The following is a 15,489-nucleotide window of genomic DNA, read 5'->3' on the forward strand; positions in this document are numbered from 1 at the left end:
AAAAAAAAAAAAAAAAAAAAAAAGATGCAGGAATTCCCTGGCAGTCCAGTGGTTAGGACTCTGCACTCTTTTTTTTTTTTTTTTTTTTTTTAAAGATGTTGGGGTAGGAGTTTATTAATCTATTTATTTATTTTTGCTGTGTTGGGTCTTCGTTTCTGTGCGAGGGCTTTCTCTAGTTGTGGCAAGTGGGGGCCACTCTTCATCGCGGTGCGCGGGCCTCTCACTATCGCAGCCTCTCTTGTTGCGGAGCACAGGCTCCAGACGCGCAGGCTCAGTAGTTGACCAGGGCTCGAACCCGTGTCCCCTGCATTGGCAGGCAGATTCTCAACCACTGCGCCACCAGGGAAACCCGACACGGCACTCTTACTGCCGAGGGCCTGGGTTCAATCCCTGGTCAGGGAACTAAGCGTCACTGCACATGGATTTTCGTGGAACTCAGTAGACGGGGCCAACTTTCTGAGGATGGAGGGGAGGGGAGGGGAGCAGAGAGAAAAATAAAGCAGAGGACACCGGAGAAGGCAGGACCAGGAGGCAGAAAGAGGCCCGAAGGAGGGCGCACAGAAGCGGCAGGAAGCGTGGAGTAAGACCTCAGGCCGCCGGCGGCGCTGCGTGCTTCCTGCCCCCTGGAAGGCAGGACTCGGAGGCCTCCCTCAGGTCCAGTCTCCACCGCGCTCGGCGCCGTGGGTCCTTCCACACGCGGGGCGCTGCAGCGGTGCTCATGTGCACCGCTTAGGGCCTTGAAATCCTGGCCAGGAACTCAGCCTCAACATGTCAGAGGGAGGAAACCACACAGTGGCTTTAAACCACAGCGGCTCTGTCTGCGTGACCCTGCGCAGCGTTTTCTTCAACCTGCCTGGGCCTCCCCTCTTCGCCTGTCACCAGCTTCTCAGCGTAATCAGACTTTCCCAGAGTCGGCTGGCTCAGACGGCCTCGGGTTCACCTGCAGTTTGCAGGCTGGGTTCAGTCTCTCCAGCACAGCCCCTCCCCCGCCCCATATACCACCTTTCGCACAAGCTCCTTACTCACGCTGCTCTCCCCTAAATAAAAAGGCCACTTCCCAGAAATCAAAGGCGGCTAATTCCCTTTCTGTGTTTGAGTTGGCTGCTCTGCGGGATTCCTTCCTGCTGCACCTCACCCTTCCTGGAAGCGTTTCTTAGAAAATGTGTCTCCCCCTTATAGGAATCCCTCCCCACGAAGGGGCTGGAATTTCCCTTCAAAAGACTTCAATTCACTTTCTGAGCGGCTCCTAGCAGAGATGACCAAAATCCACTCAAGACAGGAAGGGAGGGAGGGAGGGGGGAGGGAGAAGAGGAATCCTAATTTGGCTTACTCAAAGGGACTACTCTTCTCTAAATATTTGTTGAAGGAAAAACTAGGACTGCATCATATTCTAAGGAGGGAGAAGAAAGGATTTTGAGTTTACCTGAGAACAACAGAGCCATCTTTTTTCGACTATTAATATCAGATACACTACGGACTTGTGTGGGGTTTTCCCAAAAGCAAAATAATTTGGGAAACTTTCATGTAGATGAAAAAGAGGAAGTTTAGAGCATGAGTCTGAGTTACCTCATAGCCCAAAAGAACAGAAGAGCTTACACTGGATAGCCTTATGCCAAAGATGTCCCCACCTTGTTCCCCTGGGGGAACTAAGAGCAACAATGAGTAATCTAATTTCCACAGCAATAAATTATGCTTGCAATGCCCAGTCTGCCTGTCCAGGGACAGAATGCACTCTCCCCTCCCAAGTCCAGCACTCGAAAGTTTTATGAAGATTGGCTACATGTATGTTTGAAGACTTAGGAATTATACCTGAATTCAGCTCAAAAAGGTATGTGAGGGCAGGTCTATAATAAGTAGATGGAGTAGAGGGTAAGGCTTGTGGGGTCAGAATCCTTGGTGAGTCCAGTCTAACGGGACAAACTACCACAATACAAAGCAGCTCTGATCGATGACCAGTGGCACTAACTCCAACCAAGCCCTCCATGGGAAACGGGAGTTGCTCATGTGCTCAGGCTAACAAAGTACCACACACAGGGTGACTTAGACAGGAGAAATTTATTCTCTCACAGCTTTGCCAGCTAGAAGTCCAAGATCAAGGCGTTGGCGCTGTTAATGAAAGAGGGAAGGAAGCTGCCAGAAGTTGACTTGGGCAGTCCTGGCCACATTGCTCTGCCGAGAAATTGCTTTCCAGAAGACTTCTGGCAGATGTAGCAACACCACCTTATAATTTTCAAAGTGCTTCCACAGACAGCAGCCCAGTTCTGAGTATAAATTACATTCCTCTTGGTTGCTTTTTTTCGTATATCTTAATTTCTGTGGGACAGTTACTAACGGGTCACTTCTCCATTCATCAGAGATGGATATTATACACTGCACTATTTCCCACATTTACTTCCCTGCTGCGTTGCCCTGCTTGATTGGAAGTGGGGGAGAAATATAAGTATATGGAACTTTATTCGTTCATTGTACTATATCTAAAATCTAATTTTTAGAACACATTGTGAGTAGGTTTAATTTTGCCAGCTTCTAGAAGAGGGTACCAAAGCCCAGAGTGGTTAAGTGTTTAGCCTAAGGTCACACAGCTAGTAAGGATCCCAGACTAGGACCCCTGGCTCCAGTCTGATGCTCTCTCCTTACACTCACTCAGCTTGCTCCGATCTAAGATGGAGGTGTCAGCAACTCCAAGTTAGAAAAACTCAGATTAAGACTAAAGTAATTTACAATCACTGAATAAACCTATTAAGGGCAAGATGCTCAGCTAAGCACTGAGAGATGCCAAAGACACTAGTTTCTGCCCTTGAAGAGCTAACAATAGAGTTTTTTTCTTTTTTAAGTCACAAATGAATAAAGACTTAAATAACACTTGATCATTTAAAGCAATAAAAAGACATGATAGGACTTCCCTGGTGATGCAGTGGTTAAGAATCTGCCTGCCAATGCAGGGGACACGGGTTCGAACCCGGGCCCAGGGAAGATCCCACATGCCACGGAGCAACTAAGCCCGTGCGCCACAACTACTGAGCCTGTGCTCTAGAGCCCACGAGCCACAACTACTGAGCCCACGTGCCACAACTACTGAAGCCCACACGCCTACAGCCCGTGCTCTGCAACAAGAGAACCCACGACAATGAGAAGCCCGTGCGCCACAACGAAGAGCAGCCCCCGCTCGCCGCAGCTAGAGAAAGCCCGCGCGCAGCAACGAAGACCCAACACAGCCAAAAAAAAACACGACAGACACCTTTCTATATTCACAGAGAGAGAAAAGAGTGCACACTGCCTAGTTAAAGAATCCCTTCAACAGAAGTTAAAAGAAGTAGCCAACTGGGTTTATCACCTAATCTCAGTCACATCTTGACCAACAAAACACACCAATAAGGGTCTGCAAATAAAAGCAATTTACTGGGTGAGCAATTTTACGCTCACGAGCTTTTTGTTGACAAGTGTGAGATTTCCACTCAACTACCCTTGTAGGCTCAATCAATCCAGGCATTCTTGTCTGCCCAGGGTGAGGAAATAAACACAGCGACATAGATGCCATAGCTCATTCTCTGGAATTTATCACCCTGACTCAACTCTGAGCTCCTCAATGTCCTGCTTTGGTAAAATGAGGACAAAACCGGGTTCCACATGGGTTTACTACAAGGACCCAAGGACCAAGTATATCTAAGATCCCCACACATAGGAAGCTCTCTTCCTCCACAACACCTTGCTGAGTCCCCACAGGGATGAACAAGCCAGTTGTTCTCCCGCTTTGAGAGGAACTTAGAAAAGGGGGTGCAGGTGAGGGCAGACCAGAACCTCCAGCCACAAAAACGAAAATTTGCACAGAAAAATGTCTGACCTTTGGAAACTTTTTAATCAGGGGTTCTTGGTCTTCACTGCCCATCAGAAACTTGCAGGGAACCTTTTAAAAATATTGATACCTGGGTTCCATGCCCTGAGATGATGATTCAAACTGGCCTAACGGGAGGGACCAAGCATTCAAATTTTAGGGCTGCCCAGGTGATTCAATCATACTGAGGGCTGAGAAACTGCTGCACACTCAATAGCAGGAACTTAAAATAAAATAGAGCAAGTTTAACAGATAATACATGCCAACAATTGTTTGAAGAAGGTAATTTCCAAGTATATTTAGGAAAGGCAGCACCAAGAGCCAGCCTGCAATCATGAAGAGGAAATCACGTCAAACTAACCTCCAGTCTTCTCCTTGTAGGGTTTCAGAACAACTACCCAGTAGATAAGAGACCTCTGAACTCCCGACCTCTCCTGATACCTGTGTCAAGTTCACCCACTGCCCACGGTGTTCACTAGCAGATTGGCCACAACCCGGAGGACAGTCCCAGGACCTGTCCTTTCTCCAGTAAAGACAACAAAAGTTTTCAAAGCACTTTCTACAGGCAACAATGAGACGTTGAACTCTGACATCAACAAAATCAATGAACTTAAAACCAGATAAAACAGAAGTTTGTATGGGGATGCACTGTGAAGTCAGTTGACCATGGGTCCAATACATCTCCAGCTCAGACTTCTTCTCTGAGCCCTTGACTCATGACCTGCTCAACCTCTCCCACGTGTACCAGGCATCTCAAACTTAACTCGGTCAAGACCAAACTCCCGGTCTTCTCCAACCCATTCCTCTTGCAGGCTTCAGCATTTCATTTAATGGCGACTCCATCCTCGCAGGTGCTCGGGCCAAATCCACAGAGGTAACCTTGAAAGTCACTTCCTCGCAAGTTCCCCCATCAAAGCCAACCCCCTCTCCCACAGCTCCACCTTTTCAGTAGACTCCATCCATGCAGGGTGAAGCCCAGGTCCTCCAACGGCCAACGGAGTCCCCATCATCTCTTGTCTCACACTTGTCCCTCCCCCTGACTGTGCACACCTCACTCCATCACCTCCTCCAGGTCATCTCTCTGGTGTGTTGTCTTCTCTGTGAAGCTCCCCCTGGCCCCCCTAAAACTGTCACCTCCCTTCCCCACACACATTCCTGACCCCTTTCCCCGTCTTATTCTTCTCTCTTCTCAGCACTCATAACCATCTAACATACTATATGTTACTTATTCACCTTTTCTAGAGCTTAAGCTACGCGAAGGCAGGGACTGTTACCTCTTTTGCTCTCTACTATATCCCAAACATCTAGAATAGGGCAGCAAACATTTTCTGTAAAGAGCTAGATCATAAACATTTTAGGCTTTGCAGGTCACAGCCTCTGTTGCAACTTTGCATCTGTTGCAACATTCATGCTCATGAATGAGCATGGCTGTGTTTCAATAAAACTTCATTTACAAAAGCAGACAGTAGGCTGGATTTGACCTGTGGGTCATAGTTTGCCAACACGTGGTCTAGAACATAACCTGGAACACATCAAGCACACAAATTACTTGTTAAATTGTCTAAGTAATTAGTTAAAACAATACCTCTGATCAGATCAAACCTGTCCAGTTCCAGATGCCACAGGAGAATAAAGATGTTGATAAACTAAAGAGCATTCAGGGGCTTCCCTGGTGGCGCAGTGGTTAAGAATCCGTCTGCCAACGCAGGGGACACGGGTTCGAGCCCTGGTCTGGGAAGATCCCACATGCAGTGGAGCAACTAAGCCCATGTGCCACAACTACTGAGCCCACATGCCACAACTAGTGAAGCCCACACACCTAGAGCCCGTGCTCCACAACAAGAGAAGCCGCCACAGTGAGAACCCCGCGCACCACAACAAAGAGTAGCCCCCGCTCACCGCGAATAGAGAAAGCCCAAGCCCGAGTACAGCAACAAAGACCCAACGCAGCCAAAAATGAATAAATAAAATTTTTAAAAAAGTAAAAACAGTGAGCAAGATTCCGAGCCCAGCGGAAGCATTCAATAGGTGTTAGTGGTTAAGTGCATTGTTATCTAAATGGTTCCATCTCTGAGGACTAATCGCATGCAAGTGCTGTGAATAAACTTAAAATGCAGGTCCCTTCCACACCTACCAGAGTCAGAATACCTTGAGGCAGGGAGGGAAAGAGCCCTGCATCTGATTTTTAAAAGCACATCAGGGGGCTTCCCTGGTGGCGCAGTGGTTGCGCGTCAGCCTGCCGATGCAGGGGAACCGGGTTCGCGCCCCGGTCCGGGAGGATCCCACATGCCGCGGAGCGGCTGGGCCCGTGAGCCATGGCCGCTGGGCCTGCGCGTCCGGAGCCCGTGCTCCGCAACGGGAGAGGCCACAGCAGAGGGAGGCCCGCCTACCACAAAATAAATAAATAAATAAATAAATAAATAAAAATAAAAGCACATCAGTAAATACTGCTGAAAATGGGAAAACATGAGTTAACATCTGAAGAAAGGATTCAGTTTACCCCCTGCCATTTTCAGTTACCCCTAGGTATTTACCTAACATAAAGAGATCTTAAAAGGAATAATCTTTGAACGGACCTAAAAGTTACCTTCCTGTCTTCAGGCATCCCCTCGCCCCAACAACCTGAGGCCATAACTCTGGACTGAGTCAGTTGCATTAGGATTATCTCCAGCCTCCCAATTTTAAGCCAGGGGAGGCTGAGATTCACTTGCATGTAGCTACATAGAATTTCAGGGCCGAAGATAAGACCTGAGTCCATCCACACCTAAGTCCAGACCTTCCCACTGCATTACAGTACTCATCTTTATTTTATCCGTGGTGGACACAGAAACACAGAAAACACTTACAAGGGCTTATCTCACACAAAGAGGAAACCCATGGAAACAGCCTCATGGTAAGAGGGACAGGGTTCCCTGGATCCATCAAAAAGTTACAGGCAAGATTTAGGATAAAGGTGTTCCACACACCACATAGCAGACATAGCCTGGGGGACAGACAGGGAAGGGTAAAAAAATTAACGAACAGAAACCTCAATTAAACAGTTGGGAGACCAGGAGGGGGAGCTCTCACGCCTGCAAAAATATCAGAGCCCAAAGTCAAGCAGACAGACTCCTCTTCTTTCCTGCCAAGGACTCAGCCAATGAAAAGCCATGGGGCTTCCTGGAGGCACAGTGGTTGAGAATCCGTCTGCCAACACAGGGGACACGGGTTCGAGCCCTGGTCCAGGAAGATCCCACATGCCGCGGAGCAACTAAGCCTGTGTGCCACAACTACTGAACCTGCACTCTTGAGCCCGCGAGCCACAACTACTGAGCCCACACGCTGCAACCACTGAAGCCCGCGCGCCTAGAGCCCATGCTCCGCAACGAGGGAAGCCACCACAATGAGAAGCCCACGGGCCGCAACGAAGAGTAGCCCCCGCTCGCCGCAACTAGAGAAAGCCCGCGAGCAGCAACAAAGACCCAACGCAGCCAAAATAAATAAATAAATAAATTTATTTTTTTTAAAAAAGAGGAAAAAAAGCCATGGACTCTGCTTACGACAACAGCCCTCGCCAACTCTCTTTTCCCCTCTATAAGAGTTCTCCTTGGGGGCTTCCCTAGTGGTGCAGTGGTTGAGAATCTGCCTGCCAATGCAGACGACATGGGTTCGAGCCCTGGTCTGGGAAGGTCCCACATGCCGCGGAGCAACTAGGCCCGTGAGCCACAACTACTGAGCCTGCGCGTCTGGAGCCTGTGCTCCGCAACAAGAGAGGCCGTGACAGTGACAGGCCCGCGCACCGCGATGAAGAGTGGCCCCCGCTTGCTGCAACTAGAGAAAGCCCTCGCACAGAAACAAAGACCCAACGCAGCCAAAAATAATTAATTAAAAAAAAAAAAAAAAAAAGAGTTCTCCTTCCCCTGCCCTTTGGAGACGTACACATGGCCCCCCATGGCTGCAGACCCTGAACTGCAACCCTCTGCTGATCCCAAATAAACCCATCTTTGCTGGAGAAATATGTGACAGTCTGTTTCAGATCAACAAAGGAAGGGAGTCAACACATTGGGGGACCCCTGGAAGACTCAGAAAGGCAAATTATCCACGTGACACATCTGAATGGACACCAGTTGACACCTCTCAGGCTAAGCAGATGAGGACTATAAAGACCCCCAAATCAAGACTATACTATAGGAAGTAAACTTAAATTTGTTACACTGTGTATTTCACTGTAAGGACTTAGTCGTAAATTTTAATACACCTTTAGGATGTTCTTCATCTTCCATGGTGCTGGAGTTACTGAATAAAATTGCCAAAACTAACCAAACTAAACACCTAAGAAAGGGGAACAAACCAAAGTGAGAGAAAGAGCCCTGGAAAGCTCACACAGCCTCTACAACATTTGGACTTCTGACTGTTAACGAAGAACAACAAGATTCTAACAAGCAGTAGTATGAAAATGGTGCAAAGAATCCTAGTTTGGAATTACACATTTCTGTGCATTCACGGTCAGTATTTACTGAGGGCCTAACAGAACCAACCTCCCTAAACATCTCAGCACTCAGCCAGTTCACACCCCCCTCATGTCATCAGCTTCTCTGACAAGAGTCTCCAGAGAGTCTGTCTGTACACCAGTGGCAGTTTCCACAACTGTACTCCCTTTGCAAGGTGACAGTTCACCAGCTGAGACGTGGCCAGCGTCGGGGGAGCTACAATTTAACCACTCCCTGATGGGCCAAGTGCATCTGGCCAAAGACCCTACTCAACCCTCATCTCTGGGGACAGGTCCCACACTAACCCCCAAACTGCTGGCCTCTGGGACGAGGGTGGGAGAGAAGTACAGAGCACACCCCAGAGGCCTGCAGTGCAGGACAGCAGGGACATCACCAGGAGAGTCTCAGCAGACTGGACACGGTTCATAATTTATGCCACTTATTTCCAATAATGGGGATGAGCAAGAATTATGCAATAAACCATGACAGGAAGATGGGCTGTTTCAGAAAAAATGGGGCCTGTCTTATATGTAACACTAAGAGAAATTCTAGCTGGCTTTACTGTTAGAAATGAAACAAGAAGTAGAGTAAAATGCTTACAGATATTTAGATGATGCTGGGATTTAGAAAAGGTATTACAAAAGCAACAGGAGAAACCAAAAAGAAAAGTTTGATATACTTAATGATATATAATTTAAAACCTCTAAGCTAAATTAAGAGAAATGAAAATTTGGAAAATTGTAAGCACTATCACAAGTTATTTCAAAAATATAAATACCTCATAGGAAAAAATCTATTAATACACAATTCAAAAAAATACAAATAAATGGTCAACAGACACCAAAAAAAGGTTCCATTTCTGCAAATCAAATAAATTCAAATTAAAATTGTTTGATATTGGGGGACTTCCCTGGCGGTCCAGGGGTTAACACTCCGCACTTCCAATGCAGGGGGCGCGGGTTCCATCGCTGGTCAGGGAACTAAGATCCTGCATGCCTCATGGCGCAGCCAAAAAACAAACAAACAAACAAAAAAAACGAGTTTGATATTATTTTTAACTTTAGACCTAGAAAAATGTAATTCATGTACTCAAAGCTGACAATGAAATAAGCTCACAAACAGCTATTAAGAGGGCAAATTGGGCCAAACCTGATGGAAAACAATGTAGCCTTTCACTGGTTATTTTACTTCTGAGAATATAGAAAAAGGAAAGATGCACCAAAATACAAGGTCATGGATGTACATCACATCATAATTAGCAATAAACTGTGCTAGACAAAAGTGAAAGACTGCATAAACTGCAATTAAATACCATGTTTTAATACCATGCTTATTTAATGCCGTAAGTAAATGTTAGCCATAGAAAATTAAGAAGGGTTCGGGATTCAAAACTATTTCCTTTTATAGAAAAGATGTGGCTGTGTGCAGATGTACAAAAAGATTTCTAGGGGAAAGACTAAGAAACAACCACCAAAATATCAGCAAGTGTACTTGGCTAATAGAAACCCATCCTTATTCTTTTCGTCTTGCTCTATAGTTTTAAATTTCTTACAAAAATAGAAAAATATACATTCTTTTCTAAAATCCACAAAAATTATCAATAGCCATAGTGTATGGCTCCTTAGATCCTACGTGTGCAAACTGTGCTGTGGAAACACTAAACCCCAGATGAAATTTAAGAAGCACATACCCAGTGAGAAGATAAAAACTTGATTTTTCTCTACAAGGTGGGCCTTCTCTCTGGGCAGCACGTGCTGGCGGGGCTCATTTCAGCCTTCCCGGGGCAGCCAAGTTGGGGACACGAGGAAATCGCTAAGGTACCTCAGACTTTGAAAACAGGATGGCAATCATGGTCAACAACCAACTGCGCAAAGTCTGGACCCCACCCCACCCCCCTTCTTTCTTATTTTTGCCGCATGGCATACGGGATCTTAGTTCCTGGACCAGGGATCAAACCCGTGCCCCTTGCAGTGGAAAAGCGGGGCCTTAACCACTGGACCGCAAGGGAAGTCCTGGACCCCTTTTTAAAAGTTAATACTGAAGTAACAATGCCAATGGGAGAAGTGACTTAAAGCAGTAGCCAGCCTCAACCTTCCATCAGAATCACCTGGAGTGCTTGTTTAAACCCCATCCCAAGAGTTTCTAATTTTACAGAAGTGGCCTAGAATGAGTGCAGGGGAATTTGCATTTCTAACAAATGCCCAGGTGATGAGGATGCTGAGTACCATACTTTGAGAACAGTCGCCCTTTAGCTTGGTTGTAGAGACGTATCACATACCATGACCTCCAACAGCTGCTAACAACTTCCCTTGAGAAACTCCTGCCGACAAGAACAAAGGTGTGTTTGCAATCGCCTTCTCTGTGCGCTTACCAACGAGTATACAAACAGGAGCAGCTCAGAACTGCAGTTACATACACAGGGAACACAGGCTCAGAAGCCAGACTGCCTAGTTTACGGCCCCTCTCCACCACTTACTAGCTGTGTGATGGTAGACAACTTATTCAAACTCTCTGCTTCGGTGCCTTCAGCTGTAAAATAAGAGATAATGGGTGCCTACCCAAATCAGTGAGAAGTCCTCACCTTCCCTTTTCCATTTGCACACATTTTGAAAGTCCACCAACAGAATGGGCTTGGAGAGTTCCTTGCCCTGCCTGAAGTTACTGTAACCACACCCGTGTTTCTTCTTCTAGGCCCCTCTTGATCCTGAAAGGCCACCAAATGGCCAAGAGACGCAGCTACACAAACTGAATACACCACCATCAAAACAAGCATAGGAGCTCCCATCCCCGGGGGATCCCCTAGGCTGTCTCATTAAAAAAAGGAAATGGAATATATGGGAAAGATGAATGGGTCAGGGTCCTGAAACAAAAGATCTAATAATCAAGCAAGTGTGACTAAAGCCCAAAGGTTGAAGTTAGTAGTCCCAGCTACTAGACGGAAAACTTCAGTTAAGAGCTTCTCTCTGAGCCGTTTTTCATTGGTGTTTCCTCTCAACTCAAGGACTCTTCAGTGGTTTCAAGACCATAGGACTCCTGGGCAGACCACCTACACCAAGACCACAGAACACTTCTCTGAAGGCTAGAGACCTGGGTAAGACCCCACAGACTTCAGGGACCCCAACCCCAGAGCGGTCCTCAAAGGTGGAAGTGGAAAGATTCCCAGCAGGGAAAGGGCTGGTCAAATACACATTCGAGTCGTGGCTGTGAGTCCCAGACAAAAGCAAAACGTGTTCTCGAATAGTGTCCCCATTCATTAACTACAAATTAAGAGTGTTTTTTAATCCACTAGAAATTTGCCTTAACTACGTACCAGGGCACTGAGAGACGCACACGGAGAGAGGGAGGGAGGGAGCCCGGAGGAGTTGGAACGCTGCTGTCACATAAGACAAGGAATATGGTTAAAGGTGGGGACATTGTTGGAAAACGGCGACTGGTCCAGGGCACTAATTACATAAAGGAAGCTGTTCATAAACTGCTTGCTTACGAAAAGAAGAAAAAAGGGTGCAGTTCAGAGGTGGAGTCGGGGGGTGGGGAGGGTCCAGTCCCTCCTCCCGCTGGCTGCCGATTCCCAACGGGCAGCCTCGGCTCTCAGCCTCCCCGCCTCCTGCTCCCGCCGCTCCCGGGAACTGGAAGCTGGCGGGGCGGCGAGCGGGAAAGTAGGGACACCCGGCGGCGCCGCTGCCAGGTCCCAATCACCGGCCCCCTCCCCGCCGCCGCGCGCAGGCGGGCACCAGGCGGCTAGTGCGGGGCGGCCCCACGGGCAGCAAGAAGCCCAGCGGCCAGGGCGCCAGCGGAAAGCGCTTGCTCGCCGCAACCCTCTGCCCCGAAAGGCGCCAGGCGCCGGCCCGCGGCGACAAGGGGTGTCACGGCTCAGGCGGGGAGCTCACCAGAACAACACGCGCGAGCAGAGGTTCGCGTCCTGCAGCGGGTTGGGCTTCACCTCCGGGTACACCGGCAGCATCTTGCCGGCCAGGACGGGCGCTGGCCGGGGGTGCGCTGCTCCGGCGTGGGCGCCGCTCCCGCTGCTCCTGGAGGCGTCGGCTGGGATGCTCGACCTCAGGCTGCCGCGCGGATCCGCGCTCCGGGAACCAGAGAACCACTGGCTTCCGGGAGCGGAGCGCTTGTGGCCCTCCGGGTCCCCGCCTCCCAGGCCGCGCCGCCTCCCGGGGCCGCCTGGAGGAAGCCGGCAACGCGCTGCTGCCGGATCCCTGGGGGCCTAGAGCTACAGGCCGCGTGCGGGGGCGGCGACACAAAAGGTTGGCCGCGCGGACGCAGTAGGGAGCCTGGCGAAGGTGTGAGGCAAGGCCGCCGGCGCCTTTGGATGGAGGCGGGTAGGCCGAGCGCAGGGAACACCGGGCTCCGCGCCTAGGCGCCCACGTGCTGGCACCTGGCTGCAAACTCTGCCGTAGTTCTTGCTCCCAGCCCAGGCACCCACCCAGAAGGTGGAGAGGGGAGGCGCCATATCTGCCCGCCCCTGCTGCTCAGAAACGCCCCCTCGGCAGCCGCTTTCCCAAAGCCGGGAGAAAGCGAGCAGAAGCCTTTAGCAGTCGGCCCTCTGGGCCCCCTGCCCTCATCCTGACCAAACTAGAGTCCTGGGGGAGGGTCTCCAAGCTGCGGCCGAGCATTTGACCACGGACAACAGCAGGGTTTAGCACAGATTATGTTCGTAGAGCTGCAAAAGCTAAAGAAAAGTAACACAGGGTTAGAACTCAAATGATTTTGGAAGATGACTGCATGTAGCCACTGGGGACAGGTTTTTAGCATCTCACATTGCTGCACTGTGCGAGGGACCTCTGTGAGCTTTTTGCTGCCCTCTTAGATGAGGAAAGGGGAATATGGAGAGAGAGAGACTGCCTTGTGATTTCTTTCGTCATGTGCTCAGATCCTAGTGGAATAACAGTGACATGTTTACAAAACACGGTTGTTCGAATTTCTGGGGACCTGATCTCACTTTTAACTCTTAACAATGCCCTACTTAAGAAGGCATTATTATCCCTGTTTCACAGATGAAAAAGATGAGGCTTAAGGACAGAACTTGACCAAGGTCTTAAAATCAATAAATGATGAATTCTGATTTGGACTCAAGCAAGAGTCCAGCATGGTCTGGTGGATGGACAGTGTGTGTGGAAAGTACCTAGAATACACCTTGAGTGGATGAATGACTGTAGGACTTAATGAGCAAAATCTTGGGCTCCCACTCATAAGTGTTTAGCTATTTGTGTGGCCATCTTACCAGCTCAGCAGTTTCTCATCCCTTCTACCCTAAATGAGGGAAGATCAAAGTTCTTGGTGCTTATAACAAGATCACTTTGATAATTTCCCATGTACCTTGGCTAAAATGGTGTTATTAATAATGGCTTTTAACACAACATTGTAAATCAATTATACTTCAATTAAAAAAAAAAACGGCTTTTAGCTTCAGTTATGCAAGATGAATAAATCTGTAACTAAGCACAACCCTGTGGGGTCCTTCTGGGCACAAAAGCCTGTCTTTGTCCCCTCCTTTCTTATTTGCAGGATAAATACTTCAGCCTCCTAAACCTCCCTGCTGCAAAGAGCAGATTCAAACAGTTGCTAATCATGGAAGTAAGAGACTGCAGAAACAAGGGAGGAACAATCAAGAAATTACAGTGCAGTGATTAAAGCAGGATCCTGGTTCCTCCTCAAGGAATATACATAAAAATATCTTTGAGTTCTTCTGCAGGAAAAAAAGCCTCCGCCCAGGTGGAGGATGGTAACTTCAGGCTGAGCACAGGATTCCTGGAACACTGCCGTTACCTCACAGCAACCAATCTGAAGAAATTCACACACCCTGCAGCCCTCACCCCAAATTTTGCCTATAAAAATGTCTCCCCAAAACCATCTGGGAGTTTGTGGTTTCTGAGCATGAAGCAACCACCTCTGCCTATGAGTCAATTTTTTCAGTTGCCATTAAACAACCATCTGTGTATTGTAATGGCACTTGTCGATCCATTTGGGTGTTTTATTGCATTTTCCTGCATTGTTTAAAATAAATACATGGAAGATGGAGAAAATAGTATGCTAATTCAATAAAGCAATTAATGCAAGTATGGAGAGAGTATGAAGTAGACCAAAGGAGACACCTCTTCAGTCTGGTTTGGATGCATATTGGAAGTAAGCTGGTTGATTTTATGTCCAATTTTGAAGAGAAAGGAATTTTTTTGAATCTGTGAAATGCCTATAGCAGCTTTATTCATAACTTCCAAAATTTGGAAGTAACCAAGACATCCTTCAGTAGGTGAATGGATAAACTAACCCATCCAGACACTGGAATATTATTCAGCACAAAAAAGAAATGAGCTACCAAACTATGAAACGACATGGAGGAAGCTTAATGCTTACTACTAGGCGAAAGAAGCCAGCCTGAAAAGGCTGCATACTGTATAATGCTAACTATATGACAGAAAGGCAAAACTATGGAGTCAATAAAAAGATCAGTGGCTGCCAGAGCGTGGAGGTGGGAGTGAGGGATGAACTGGTGGAGCACAGAGGATTTTTTGACAATGAAAATACTCTGTATGATACGATAATGATGGAAATGTCATTACATATTTTTCCAAAACCATAGAATGCACAACACCAAGAGTGAACCCTAATGTAAACAACGGACTTTGGGTGACTAGGATGTGTAAATGTAGATTTATCAATTGTAGCAAATGGATCACTCTGGTGGAGGAATGTCGGTAGTGGGGAGGCTATGGAGTGCGGGGACAGGGCAGATATGAGAAATCTCTGTACTTGCACCTGAGAAAAAAAAGAGAGAAAGGGAAGGAAGGAAGGGGGAAAGAAAAGGGAAAAAAAATCTATGAAACACTGGTAAGACACTGATGAAGACTATTTATCCAAAAGGTGAAATGTTATAATAGTGGAAATAGCTTTTTTTAAAGTTATATTCGATTCTGTATTAATAAAATATCCCCACTGATCCCTTAGAGAATTTCAGTCTTCTATAGCATCTGATAGAGATAAAGCTTTCTTCAACTCAAGAAAATTAGAAGGGCAAACTTAGCTTTTCTCCTGTCAATTTTTAGAAAATAATGTATAAACACTACCAAAGTTATCATCATAATCTCCTTTCCATACCTTGCAAATTACCATCATCGGGTCCATTTTTTTCCTTCATTAATTTTTTTATTATATATTAAACTAAGAGAAATAGAATTTGAG

The 15,489-nt window shown here is 47.4% G+C and overlaps 1 protein-coding gene across 1 annotated transcript in view; it reads right to left on the reverse strand.

Moving 5' to 3' along the window:
• The window catches only part of LOC102975085 (ATP-binding cassette sub-family C member 4), a 220,035-nt gene extending 207,684 nt beyond the window's left edge, over positions 1–12,351 (reverse strand). Inside the window, exon 1 of the mRNA XM_024123245.3 lies at positions 12,189–12,351. Coding sequence (XP_023979013.1) covers positions 12,189–12,262 — 74 coding nt within the window. The 5' untranslated portion in view covers positions 12,263–12,351. The remainder of the gene's footprint in view (positions 1–12,188) is intronic.
• Positions 12,352–15,489: the final 3,138 nt, after the last annotated feature.

Source organism: Physeter macrocephalus, chromosome 13, assembly GCF_002837175.3.
Source record: "Physeter macrocephalus isolate SW-GA chromosome 13, ASM283717v5, whole genome shotgun sequence".
NCBI classification, from domain to species: Eukaryota; Metazoa; Chordata; class Mammalia; order Artiodactyla; family Physeteridae; genus Physeter; species Physeter macrocephalus.